The sequence below is a fragment of the Talpa occidentalis genome, unplaced genomic scaffold, assembly GCF_014898055.3.
Source record: "Talpa occidentalis isolate TD23 unplaced genomic scaffold, MPIMG_talOcc4v2.1 talOcc4.3, whole genome shotgun sequence".
In the NCBI taxonomy this organism is placed as follows: Eukaryota; Metazoa; Chordata; class Mammalia; order Eulipotyphla; family Talpidae; genus Talpa; species Talpa occidentalis.
The window spans coordinates 3431252-3444900 of record NW_023603184.1 but is presented as its reverse complement, the minus strand read 5'-3'; the positions used below and the strand labels follow the sequence as shown (position 1 = coordinate 3444900).

General features: G+C 35.3%; 1 protein-coding gene across 1 annotated transcript; it reads left to right on the top strand.

The window, feature by feature from the left end:
* The first annotated feature begins 11527 nt into the window (after positions 1–11527).
* LOC119254484 (olfactory receptor 4C16-like) lies at positions 11528–12460 on the top strand. The gene has a single exon (XM_037521585.1). It carries the CDS (start codon positions 11528–11530, stop codon positions 12458–12460), a length of 933 nt encoding a protein of 310 aa, XP_037377482.1.
* The last annotated feature ends 1189 nt before the right edge of the window (positions 12461–13649 follow it).

The following is a 13649-nucleotide window of genomic DNA, read 5'->3' as shown; positions in this document are numbered from 1 at the left end:
AAACATTATGACATTTCCTTTGTAATTTTGTGTTTTACTTCCAAATACTAAATTATCCAAACAATCTAAATTTCCCAATGAAATGATCCTTGATGAATTAGTGGTAATTGATAAAGAACACAAGCCATGATGGCTCAGCAAAGACTCATTACAACTGTCTCAAATCTGAATCAGTCCAAGTCCTTTCATATTGTCTGTCTTCACCTTGACCACCCTGAATATTCATCCTACTTACTCTTAATCCCCACATACCCCTTGTATATATTATTTCCTGTCTCTCCTAGGGAGATGTTTGAGGTTTGCTACTTCTTTTACATTTATCAGAATTCCTAATAAGTTAGTAAGGATGTGAGGACATCGATACAATCAGAGACATTTTGTGGATGAAGGAAGCTGCCATGATGTGTAGGGCACTGGTAATGGCGTGTCAGTCTTCCTGAACACTTGAGAGATCTGTTATCAGATATGTTAGCTTTCCCCACCCTGCCAATCAAGCCCAATAATACCATATACTGAATGTAGTCTTTGTAGATTTGCAACAGACAAAATCAAGTACTAAATAGTAGCTGGAGCTTAGAGTGCAGTACTGAATCCTACACAAGCTCCTTTGTACTCTGAAATAGGTCCGTGAGGAGTTATTTAAAAAAGCTGTTCCAGTGAGGAGACAGACAGTGATAATTAAGGCTATTATTTTCTTTGCCTATCCACTTACTTCACTGTCCCTAATTATTTAAAAAGAAAACAAACAGTAAAAAAACTTGACAGATGTGGTCCATTTTCTATAGGAGTAGGACTAGTAAATTAAAAATGACAATAGAAATCATTGTGAATTGAAAAAATGAAAAAAAAAAGATTGATGCCTTAAAGCTAGCCTGTGGCTAAGAGAGAAAAGCCTAGGGGATTTCCCAGGAGAGGGGACAGCTGGAACAAAGACCCTGAGGTGAGGGTAAGGAGTACAGTGCAATGCAGAGAGTAAGGGCCCTGGGGCAGGTATGCCTACTCTGGTTTTGACTTCTGGAAACCTTTTAGCTGTGCAATTAACTCTTGATAAATTATGTATTTGCATTAAGAAATATTGGATTTGTGTACTAATTAATTCAGTTTAATAATTGAATACTATTGAATAACTATATAATAGTACTGCTATAGTGGCATTGCATAAATACTGCACATTCTATTTTAGTGGTAACTTGTCACTGATAGCATTCCATTCCAGTATGTGAAAATTTATCTTATTTCAACTTTTGGATATTTCAACAATGCTGCAGTGAAAATCTTTGTGATTACATATATATGCTTCTGCTAGATGAATGTTTATGATAGAATGACAGAATTAAAGGGTATGAGTATTTTACATTTAAATTTAAATAGGTATTGGCAAATTCTCCTTTCCAACAATTATTCCTATCAAAAATGTATTAGAGAGCTCTGTCATTCTATAACTTTTTATCTTTCTTGTTTATACTCATTTATTACTTTTTAATTGTGCTATTGTTCTTTTATCTTTATTATCTTATAGGCAAGCACGGCCTTTCAGAAAAAAATTTTGACAAATATTTAAGCTAGTCTTATAGATAAAAGACAGTGACAATTATCTTTCTGTTGATTCATTACTATATCTAATGCAAATTAACAACTATAATAATAATAATGAGCATTTTTAATCATAGTGAGAATAATGAGTTAGTCACTTCCTTGAGGTTACATGAGTTAGGTATAGCTTGGATTTGATTCTTAGAATTCTCAATTCTGATAACACACACACACACACACACATATAAATTTCTCCACTAATTTAGCATATTATTAACCAAGTGTTATAAATTTTTAGAAAAATAATGCTTCAGGTTTTTTCCCCTTAATCAGAAATTAAATATCAATAGTAGCAAAGGAAGTAGAGGCTGAATCTTAGGGCCTATGAATAAAGATAAGTAAAATAATGGAAAAAGAGTAGGAAACACAAATATACACTCCCAGGGAGAGAGAAAGGGGGAGGTAGGGGAGGGTTTGGGAGAGAGAGAGAGAGAGAGAGAGGATTTTAAACATTTTGTTTTATTTACTAATTCTTGTTTTTAATATAGATATTAATTCATTTAATATTTAAAAATTTGCTTAAAAGAATACAAAAGTTGGTCAAGCAAAATAACATGATATAATTCAAATTGTAACTCATGTTCATATTCCATGTTTCCTTATCTGGAGGATGTTGTTTGCAGATAAAGGAAACAGGTTTTGAGTATAAATTGTTGGCATGCTTTAAGGGTAGTAGGTATACATGTACTTACTCAATGCAATTCATTCCATTGTTTTATTTTGAAAGTAATTTTATGCTATAATCCTAAGCAATAACAAAACCTCTATATTAAATACTTACCAAATAATAAAGATGTTTCTTAGAGCTTAGTTTTTACAGTTGCTCAAACGTAGAAAGTTATAAAACTAGGAATTCTAAGGTTATCTCAGGCCAAACCTACGATTTTCACACTCAAGATTCATTCATGTGAAGTGACTTCTTCAAAGAGTCAAAGAACCAGATAAAATTATTCCAACTTGGCATTTATCACTTTGGTGGCATGCTTTCTGGAATATAAATGAAGGAAAAGTCATTCAATGCTTTACACCTTGCTCAGATTTGTGGAACTAGGATTTTTATTGCTTTCAAAGAGTGATTCAAGACAGAACACTTGAGTACTTATGATCTAATGAAGAAATAACATTTCTGGTTTACCAAGGGATTTGCCTTCTTTCCAATTAAGGACAATTTCTAAAAATATGGTGCAGTGTTTGCCAAATCACACAGGTCCCTTTTTGAATCCTGGTTGACTGTTTTCTTAGATCCAAGTGGAAACAGCCTTCATTATACCTCTGAGAAGATACATCATGAGTAGAATTTTCTTGGGCTGATGGAACAGGGCTCAGGTGTCCATGTGAGCAGCAGTGATGTGGCACAGACTTGCATGATTCTAGTTGTATCCCTGGAGACTGATTCTCCACTGATGGAGGTGCTAATCCCCAATCCAGTGAATTTCCATCTACCTAGTTTAATAATTCCCAGCAGTAAGAATATCACTGTGTCCAGATAAACATGCTGTTCCATAAGCAGAAATCTAGATTATAGAATTAACCAGTTAATCATTTGTTTCTGTACTATAATTTGCACATAAAGAAAGACCACACTCTTAGGGTAACTAGAATATCTGAACTAGAAGGAACCTGAGCCAAATCTCATCTCTAGATTCCGTTTCTCATTCCATTTCCTTCCTTGAGTTTGTGAAACTTAATAAGTTTGCACAGTAGAAGTGCACAAGTTAGGGAGTGAATTTCAGTGGTCTAGATTAGAATGAAATGTGACTCAAACTAGATGGCTTTGGTAAGGATTGTAAGATACACTGAGTCCTGTATATATTTGAAGGTAGAACCAGCCCAATTCTAGGTAAGATTGGATGGGGTATGAGGAGAAAAGTGAAGAGTGACTTAAGGTTTTTACCTGAGAATACAATAAAATAGAACGGGCATCCTCTGAGAAGTCTTATGTGAGAGAGGAGACGGTGGTTGTTTGCTGTTGTTGTTTTGAGGGTGGTGGTGAATGGCAGTGGGATTAGTTTATTTTTCACTTTCTGAATTGACATGTTTATCAGCTAACTAGGTAGAGTTTTTTTAAACAGGTAGTAAAATATATGAGGGTAGAATAAGGATAACTGAGATGCTGATATAAGTTTATGAGAATTCCACATACAGTTCATATTTAAAACTATGGGATTGGATGTGTTTACTGAGGCACTACATCCTGAGAGGGAGAAGAAAGAAAACCAAGAACTGAGTCTTAGAATCCTACAAACTTAAGAGATCCATTGAAAAAGACAGAATCATCAAAGATAAGTGAGGAGTGACCCAAAACAGAAAGAAAATCACAAAACCAATTGAAAGCCAAGTAACTTGGAAATTGAATAAATAAAGATTATCAAGGAAGTAGAAAGATAATAATTCTAATCTCATTAATAGAACCAGTGAAATGATGACTGAGAAATAGCCCTTGTACTTAGCAATGTTGAGGCCATTTGCAATATTGACAGGAAGATTTTGTCAATCATCTTGGTTTAAGATAGACTGAGAAGAAACGAATTACACAAAGAAAGTATGAAAACCCTGCCAAAATATTTTACTATGAAGGGGAAGAAATTAATGGAGAGAGTAACTGGCAAGGAAGTGTGCTTAAGGGAAGGAAATTGTTTTTCTTCTGTATTTTACAAATTATTTATTTATTTGCTGAGCTCATGTTGGTTTACATTACATCCTTGTTTGTGTTTTAGAGGAATTGGATTTCCACCTTCAGGTGTTGTTATTACACCACACTCACCATCAAAGCACTTGTAGTCCATCCCATAATTCACTGTGCTCCCTCCTCAACTTTGTCCTCATGCCTCCCAACTCCAGCCGCAATTCTATAATCAACTTTCTAGTGTTTTTTGTTAGCTTGGCTTCGTCAGATCCTTTGTTTGGTTTCCTTATATTCCTCATATAAGAGACACCTTGTGGTACTACCCAAAGACTGAAAACAAAGTTTGCACAAATTTGAAGGGCAACATGCACTCCTCTGTTCATTGTAGCACTATTTACCACGTCCGACTATGAAAATAGCCAGCCTATGTGCCCAAATACTGATGAGTGGATCAGGAAGATGTGGTCTGTAGACATGGTGGAATACTGCTGAGCTATTGAGAAAGATAAACTCTTGACAAGTAAGGGAAATTTTTGAGATGGGGAGCTGATCTACCAGATCCCTTAGGACTAGGTCAAACTTGACCAAGCTGTGACTTGAACTTCTGTTTTACTTGAGCACCACATTGTGGAAAAGTCAAGTAAGGGTCAATGAATCAACTGGTGGTAGAAGCTACAAAAATGAAATTAATTAGGTCACCCTAATCTGAGCACAAGGAGATGGTGTAGCATGTTCCTCTACCTGTTTAGAGGAAATTATCCTGGGAATTAGTCTTTATGGAGGCTTTTATCTAGCATAATCTTATCTTATTATTTATTTCCCACCAAATTAAGCCAGAAAGTTCATGATGTCATTTCAAAATATAAGCAGTAGAAAAATCCCCTAAATGTTGAACAGTATGTGGTAATTAATATTAAAAATAATTCAGACACAACAAATAATAGAAAAAAGCTAGTAAAGTTAGCTAAGATTTTTGATCTGGTGTCATCTAGGCAGTCTGCTGATTTTGTTACCTTTGGCAACTGAAATGGGAAGGGAAGGGACCAAATAAGTGTTGAACAACATTACTTCCATTCCAAAAAGCCATAACTGAGAGGTTAGAATTTACTGAAACCATTACCAAAACAACCAAGAAGAAACTAACGATGACTCCAAACTCAAGCCAAATCTTATGTTTGTAGAACTTAATTGGGGAGTTTTGATCCCATGTTCCCAGAGGCCTAAGACCCCACATAGTGTACCCCAAAGACCTGATTCCAGAGATTACCCAACATGTCAGAAACGAAACCTGTGTACCATTTAGCTCATCAGATTTTCAAATATTGAAGTATAAGCTGATAAGTGATTATGGATGAATATTAAGGCCAAAGCTGAACTATAGATCATTTTAATTTAAAAATATTCTGCAAGATACTCACATTTGAGAAACAATTATCTACATATTAAAAAGAGATCCTTAAATGTCATATATATAAACAGCAGACACTTCAAAGTGACACACAAGTTTTAGAAGAGAAGATGTGTTGTTCCCATCCTCTCAATGACAGAAAAGTGGAGAAATAATGATCTCAGCAAGATGTTCTGTATAAAGGCAGAGAGTTGGCATGAACTCATGGACGGGGAGAAAGGAAAGGGACCTCAGTCTCACTTTAACTGGACAGGACACTGGAGACAGAAACAAGTGCAGGGAGGCTGACATAATGTCTTCAGAGAATCTCTTACTATGTTGGGGGAATTGGGGCCTGTTAGTAAAAGCCATTTTCAGTAGCTTAACAGTAGGATTTATCTCTGAAACTTCTTGCCAAGAAACCATTGGCTGCTAGAAGAAATTACCACTGGGGACTTCATAAACTACAGTGTCGGTTAGTTTGGAAGTGGTTTTGGCACCAAGTATTCTGAACAATTAAAACATTGCATCAGCCTTAGAGACCAAGAGACCAGGTTGGAAGGAGATATTGACCACAGTTTGCCATATACCTCAGGGAGTGAATATTTTCCTTCCTTGCTTCATAAGCCAGACACAATACCTGGAGTTCCAAGACATCTGTAAGTACAACTGGTAAAAAGAACATAACATCATCATTGTTTCAATAGAGTTCATGACCTCAAGAAATTACACCCTAGAGGAACACTAAGCATAGACCTACAAAATTCTTTATTTCAGCTAATAATCTGTATTGGATTTTTAAAATTAAAGACAATTGATAAAAACAATTTTAGGTTCAGAGCAAAGTTAAGAGGAAGGTTTAGAGATTTTCCATGTGCCTCTTTGCCCTCAAACAGACACAGCTTCCTTCAATATCAATATCCCCTAGCAGAATGGTGAATTTAATACAACTGATTACCTTACATTGAAACATCACAATCATTCAAGTCCGTTGCTTACTTTAGGGTTCTCTCTTTGTGTTGGGCATTCTATGGGCTTGGGCACATGCATAATGAATGACACATAATCATCATTAAAGTATCATAGAAAGTGTCTTAACAGTCCTAAAAATCCCCTGTGCTCCACCTATTCATCCCTCCACCCCTCGCAACGCATATCACCTCTTTATTTTGAGTTTTTAAAGTATGAAACAAGATGAAGGTAAATCTGTCTTGGATTAGGTCATCTTTTTGAATTTTTCACTTTTAAGTAATTTATTGTAAGATAAAGTAAATACAAACAGAGTCTGGCATTAGAAGGTGCCAGGAGCACTGAGGACTCAAGGTCACCAGGGGTCACCTATTTGTAGAGATTTTTAATGCATTAATAGTTTTGAGCCCAGGCTATATTTTAGGGAAAAAGGAAATTCACAGTATCATATAATATTCTAGGATTCTTCATGATCATGTCTTCCTGAATCTCTATAAATCATCTTCAATTAATTTTAGAGTGTAGGAGTAGATGGAAATATTTTTATGAAGATGTTACTTATGGAAAGAAGCATAATCATAGTTTTCAAATCTAACTTTCTAGATCACATCTTAATATTTCATAAATAAGGAAAAGTCCTTTTGACTCAGAGAAACTCCCTTCTCACAGACCAGTCTATTTCAGTATTCGACAAATTTTACTCCAAATCTAACACAGATAAGTAGCTAAGTACTGACTTTTAAATTGACATTAACAGAATATAAATGTAAGGTGTTTCACAGATTACAAATGTATGCATTTTCTTAATTAAAACAAACGACAATAGTACATTATTCTATTTAATACTTTGCTTACTATGTGGAGGTTATTAGATATGTTTACCCATATTCCAGGTGTTTGTTTTTTCAACACATGATTAGATTGCATTTCCTGAGATTTGCATCTCATTGTGGAGATTTGTGATATCATGTTCTGAAGCTGAAGTTTGCTACATCCAGCAATTTATCAATTACACTCCTAGGAGACATGCTCAAAAATGCTCATAATTACTGTTCATAGCAGTCAAATATTAATGGCAAGGATAATGGATAAGTATAATTTGGAACAGTTACACCAGGGAATACGGTTTAGCTGTGAAAATTAAACTATAGTCAACAAGTAATAAAAGTCTTAGCAACAATGCTAAATAAAATAAAAACAATTCCTAAATACCGAAATAAAAATAGTATGCTAAGTTTAAAATTCAAAACCAGGAAAAACTAAAAAGCATACAGGTTTTATAAAGTTATTTTATTTTCCAAAAGATAAACATACACTTAAAAGATCAAAATATTGGTTACCTTTAGGCTGAAGCAGGGGCAGGATGAGGAAGGGGTTAAATCAACCTAATCATTGGCAATATTTCAGTTCTAAGGATGGAGGTTAATTTACAAGTATTCATTATATTATTTAAATAAATATAAAAAACAATAGTATAAAACAAGCAAAGTGAAACATGCTGACATGGTTTGAAAATAAGTGAGTTCTGTTGAAATTTTATTCTATAAGCTGGCTTCATTTCCTTGTTGGTTCTGTTTCCTCTTTTTGTGATTAGCTCCAGTTTGGTTCAGGCTGTGTCCACACAGGGAAAGATTATAGGCAATTCTAAGTCTGTTAGAAAAAAAAAAGTAATGACTTTAACTGTCCAAATAAAAACATTGAGTTTGCATCTCATCTGCTATTGAATTTCTGATCCCATCTTGGTAACTTGGGGGAAATGTTTTCTGAGCAACCACAAGGGAGTCATACTCCCACTTTAGTCAGGCAAAAACAACCAAATCAGTACCTACAAAGGCAGTTAATTTTTTTTTATTAAGGTAATATTGGTTTACATCATGGTTTATATTTTAGAGGTATAGGACTCCCCATCTTGTGCCCACCAAGTGTTTGTATCTTTGTGCCCCCACCACCGAAGCACCCATAGTCCACCACCGTAGTCCACTCTTCTCCCTTCACACTTTGTTCTTACTTCTAAGACAGTTCTGCAACTCATCATTACCATCTTAAAAGGCAAACAGGATGTATCTGCAAGTGTGTAGATATGCTTGCAACAGAAGAACAAATGTTCATCTAAGGTAGAATCAATCCACCTTCTCGAGGATTCCATATCACAACATGAGGAATATCACCATCTCTTATGAGAACAGCCTGACATATTAAATGTCTCATTTGTTGTTTTCTCCCAGAACCATTGTGTCCCAAGATGTGATAATTTACCATTACATAGGTAATTTTCTAAGAAAGATAGTTATAAATTGTCACTCAAATTCATTTTCAGTTTGGATTGACTTGTTTTATCCATACACTCACTTACTAAGGAATTGATGATGTGTTGTTTATAATTACTTTACTAGACAATAAGATAGTTATAATCTATACCCTCAATAAGTATTTACCATTTACAGGATGTGCTAAGAGTCTAGCAATAAAATAAGGATGATTTCCTTGTTTCTGGTCCTAATGAAAGTTTTCCTACTTTTACCTTCTCAGCAATTGATCATTCAAGCAGAATATGGATGCACCTGAGTTTCAGCCACTAGTGCTCATTGGCTTTCTTATCCAGAAAATTCACTCCACTCACTTCATTTTTTTAAAAAGATTTATTCATTTATACAAGAACTGGGGTACAGGCCAGATGTGTGGGAGAGTGAGAGCATTCACCAGAAACAGAGTGGGGAACAGAACAGGCGACCGACAAAATACACTGCTGAGGGGAGCAGCGAGTGAGACAGGAGAGGTCTGCTGCGCCATATGGGATTCTCCCATGCTGGTTGGGATTGAACCCGTGCTACAGAGGCTGCTGACAGCTTCACAGTGTGGCGCTCAAGCGCTAGCACCACCAGGGAGGCTCTCCACTCATTTCTTCCTGAAAGTCTGCTTCTTTGAGTGCCATGTCTCTGTCCTTTCATAATTTTGCTTATGATTATTTGAATATACTTCTTGAGAATCTTCAGAGATTCTTTTAAATGTTGATATAGTCCTATATTTTGTCATTAGCTCATTTTCCCAAACGATGTATTTTTAAATGTGTTATTCAATCTCATGATTTAAACAATCAGCCACAAGTCATGGCCCCCAACAATTCTACAGCCCTAACATGAAATTCATACTAAAAAAAAAAAAAAAAAAAAACCCAGTTTCCCACTGAACAGTCTCCCTGTATGTTCTATGGCTACCTGAATTTCAACCTCTTCTCATTGCATTTGTGTTCATTCCAAACTCTAAGCTGAGACACTACTGCTAGCTTTTAGAAATTTACTTCATCATTGTCATTTTCTGTTTACTTCTTGGTTTTCAATTTAGCCTAGTGTCAGGAAAATGTGTGGAAAGAGGACAAATCATGAATACAGAGTCAGAACACAGATGTCCAGACTGAACTTACTAGATGTGTGATAGGGGCTCACTGCTCAACTCTGCAAGTTCTTTTTTTTATATGAAACGTCATTATTAATATCTACATCATGGATTATTTGTGTAAATGAAGAACTATTATTTATGCAGTGTGATAAGCAAAGAACGGTGTATAAAAGGTAATCAATACATTTTGGAGAAGTAAAATTATTTCAATAAAGTGTATTCCTAAATAAGTATCTTTTTACTCATGTACATCAGGAATGTGCATTAGGAATAAATTTGAAATAATATGAGTGTCTATTCATTGCTGAGTATCAATATTCATCCTCAGGTCAGCACAAAGAATAGAACCTCTGCCTCCAGAATACCATAGTGCCTCTTCTGGATTGTGCTTGCAAATAAATGACTCAGAGCTAGGAAAGATTGTCTCCTAATGTAAGGAGGGGCAGCATAACACCAGATGAGAGCATAGTGATTTCTTGATAATCTTCCTTTTACCGAAGACATTACATCTTTTTATTCTCCAGGTCACCCTCTCTGCCATCCATTTGTATTTTTCCCTTTTACCTGGTATCTGGTCAGTGGGAGACCTCATATCACCAAACACTGTTTCCCTTTGATTACTGAGTATCAAGAGAGTTAACTTGTTATTTTATATAGGTTAAATGGACAAAACAAAAGTTAAATTTATTATAACATCTGGGATGTTTCTGATTAGCACAGGAAAGTAAACTTTAGGGAATACTACTCCCAGATGCTGACATCTTACGTCACTAAGTTTTAATATTCCCTCTAGAATGAGGAAAGGGGATTTTTTCCCTAGTATTCTATGGGATGGCTGCTTTGATAAAGGGAGCGTTAGGCTTGACACTCATTTAGAGTGCTTTAACAGGTAAGTGACAAATTATTTACATCTTTGTACTGAGAGGCATCATTATGGAATAATCCAACCTAATTTCTATATCCATGTCTTATGCCCTATTGCTTCCACTTCCTCTCAGAAAGGAACAGAAAAAATGAACAATTTTTAAAGTTACTGAGAATATACTAAATAAGTAGAATTAAAAATGACATTTAAAACAAAACAATATACATTTCCATAAAAAATAGAGATGATTTTTTTTATGGGCTTGGAATGGGTGTGATTTTACATTTATGTTCTCAGCCTTTAAGGGCATTGAAATGTATCCACAAGCACGGGTCTCATTTATCAAATATGAATAAAAAGAAATTCAGATGGGGTCATATCTCAACTTTAAATTCATTGTATTGTCAAAATGAATCAGAATGATGTAAAAGTTACAATGGTTTGTAATTGAAGAGGGTCTCAAAAAGTTAAACATTGTCAAGCTGATTTGAAATACTTACTGACCTACGAAGTAGTCATTGTCATTACAGCAAAGCATGGATGTGACTTGAGAAGTCACTGTTAAACGTCCATGATAAAGAATATTTATTTTTAAAATACCCAATAATTCATATATCACACCATGAATTAATTTCTTTACTTTTGCAGATAAATCAGCTCACACTTAAAACTTCTCTTCATTCATGAAATCATGTATCTGGACCATAATGTGACTGAATTTATTCTACTTGGGTTGACTCAGGATCCTGTGAAAAAGAAAATAGTATTTATCACCTTCTTGTTTTTCTATCTGGGAACATTGCTGGGTAACTCTCTGATTATTGCAACCATCAAGACCAGCCCAGCACTGGGGAGCCCCATGTACTTCTTCCTTTTTCATTTATCCTTATCTGATACATGTTTCTCTGCTACCATAGCCCCTAGAATGATTGTGGACACCCTTGTGAAAAGTAGCACTATCACTTTCAATGAGTGCATAATCCAAGTCTTTTCATTCCATTTCTTTGGGTGCCTGGAGATCTTCATTCTAATCCTCATGGCCGCTGACCGTTATGTGGCCATCTGTAAGCCCCTGCACTACATGACCATCATGAACCGACGTGTCTGTACTGTGCTGGTGGCTGTGGCCTGGGTGGGGTCCTGTGTGCATTCTTTAGTTCAGATTTTTCTGACCTTGAGTTTACCTTTCTGTGGCCCCAATGTGATTGATCACTATTTCTGTGACTTGCAGCCCTTGTTGAAACTTGCCTGTGCAGACACCTATGTCATCAACCTACTGTTGGTGTCCAACAGTGGGGCTATCTGCACAGTGAGTTTTGTCATGCTGATGTTCTCTTATGTCATCATTTTGCATTCTCTGAGAAACCATAGTGCTGAAGGGAGGAGAAAAGCCCTGTCCACCTGCATCTCCCACATCATTGTGGTCGTCTTGTTCTTTGGCCCTTGCATATTTATATACACACGCCCTGCAACCACCTTCCCCATGGATAAGATGATTGCTGTGTTTTATACACTTGGAACACCTTTGCTCAACCCTCTGATTTACACTCTGAGAAATGCGGAAGTGAAAAATGCCATGAAGAAGTTATGGAGCAAGAAGTTGGTCTCAGATGATAAAAGGTGAATGGAAATTTCACTTTTTTCTTTGTGGTTTGGATTGAGCTATGATAAATCCATAGGCAACATCATCTTCTGTTGTGGAATTCATATAATACTAACTTGGGGTATGAGGATTCTTTCAATAAAATACTTTATGTGAACACATAAACTAACACATGGTTAGTGTTGAGCTAGTCTTATGTAAAAGAATAGACAACAGGAGGTACAGACAGCCATTGTTTTGGTGCCTTGCTTTCGATGCTCAACCTGTGTCTTTGGCTTTCTTGCCTGCTTGGTATCACTGTGACTTTGATCTAGCATTTTCCATCCTTGCTTATTTTGACGTCTCATGTTGTTTGTTCATAGTTATACTTCTATATGTATACGAACACAGCCTGGTATATTTTCCCTCCAAACAGTGATCTCATAATATCTGATCATGGACTTTCAACTTTGTTGCTCTTTCTGACTAAATAGGAAGTACCCTATTCAATAAATTGTAGAATGTTCATGTTTAAGGACCAGTATGTAATCTAGCTAGATTAACTTCTATTTCTTGGGATTATACTTCCACCTATTTTATATATTTACTCAAATCACTCTAGAACTGTGATAGAACATGATGACAAATTTCCCCTTCTGAAGAAGTTCTTTGATCTTAGAAATCTTCTGAAGGTTAGGTTTGTACTTATATTGTTATTCTTTTTAAAGAAAAATTCTTTTTGCTTCTGAAATGAACCTTCTTAACTTTGGGGTAGTATTAAGATTTTTTGACTCATAAAAATTATAATGTATTCATTATTTTGGGCTATAGTGGTTATAGCACAGATGACTCAAATTAAGGTAGATACATTTATGTGGATTAGAATAAAAAAGTGCAAGTGGTTGATGATAGGGATTTTTGAAATAGTAACTAAAGAAAGAATGTTATAAACTAGAGGAAGATTTTCAGACTGTGAAGAAATACTTACATCACAGATATGAATTATTTTAGTGATTTTGAATATGAGCCAGAAAAGAGAGTTTTGAGAAAGACAGAAATTTGCAAAAATATTACATTTATGCAATGGAAGAGGATATCAACTTTTGTCACTATCAACACTACACAGATGACCAAGAATATTTCTCATTTCATTTATCTGTACTTTTATTTATATAGAAAATTCAATATAAATATAAATAATTTTGCTTATTTTGTGCTTCTATTTTTATTA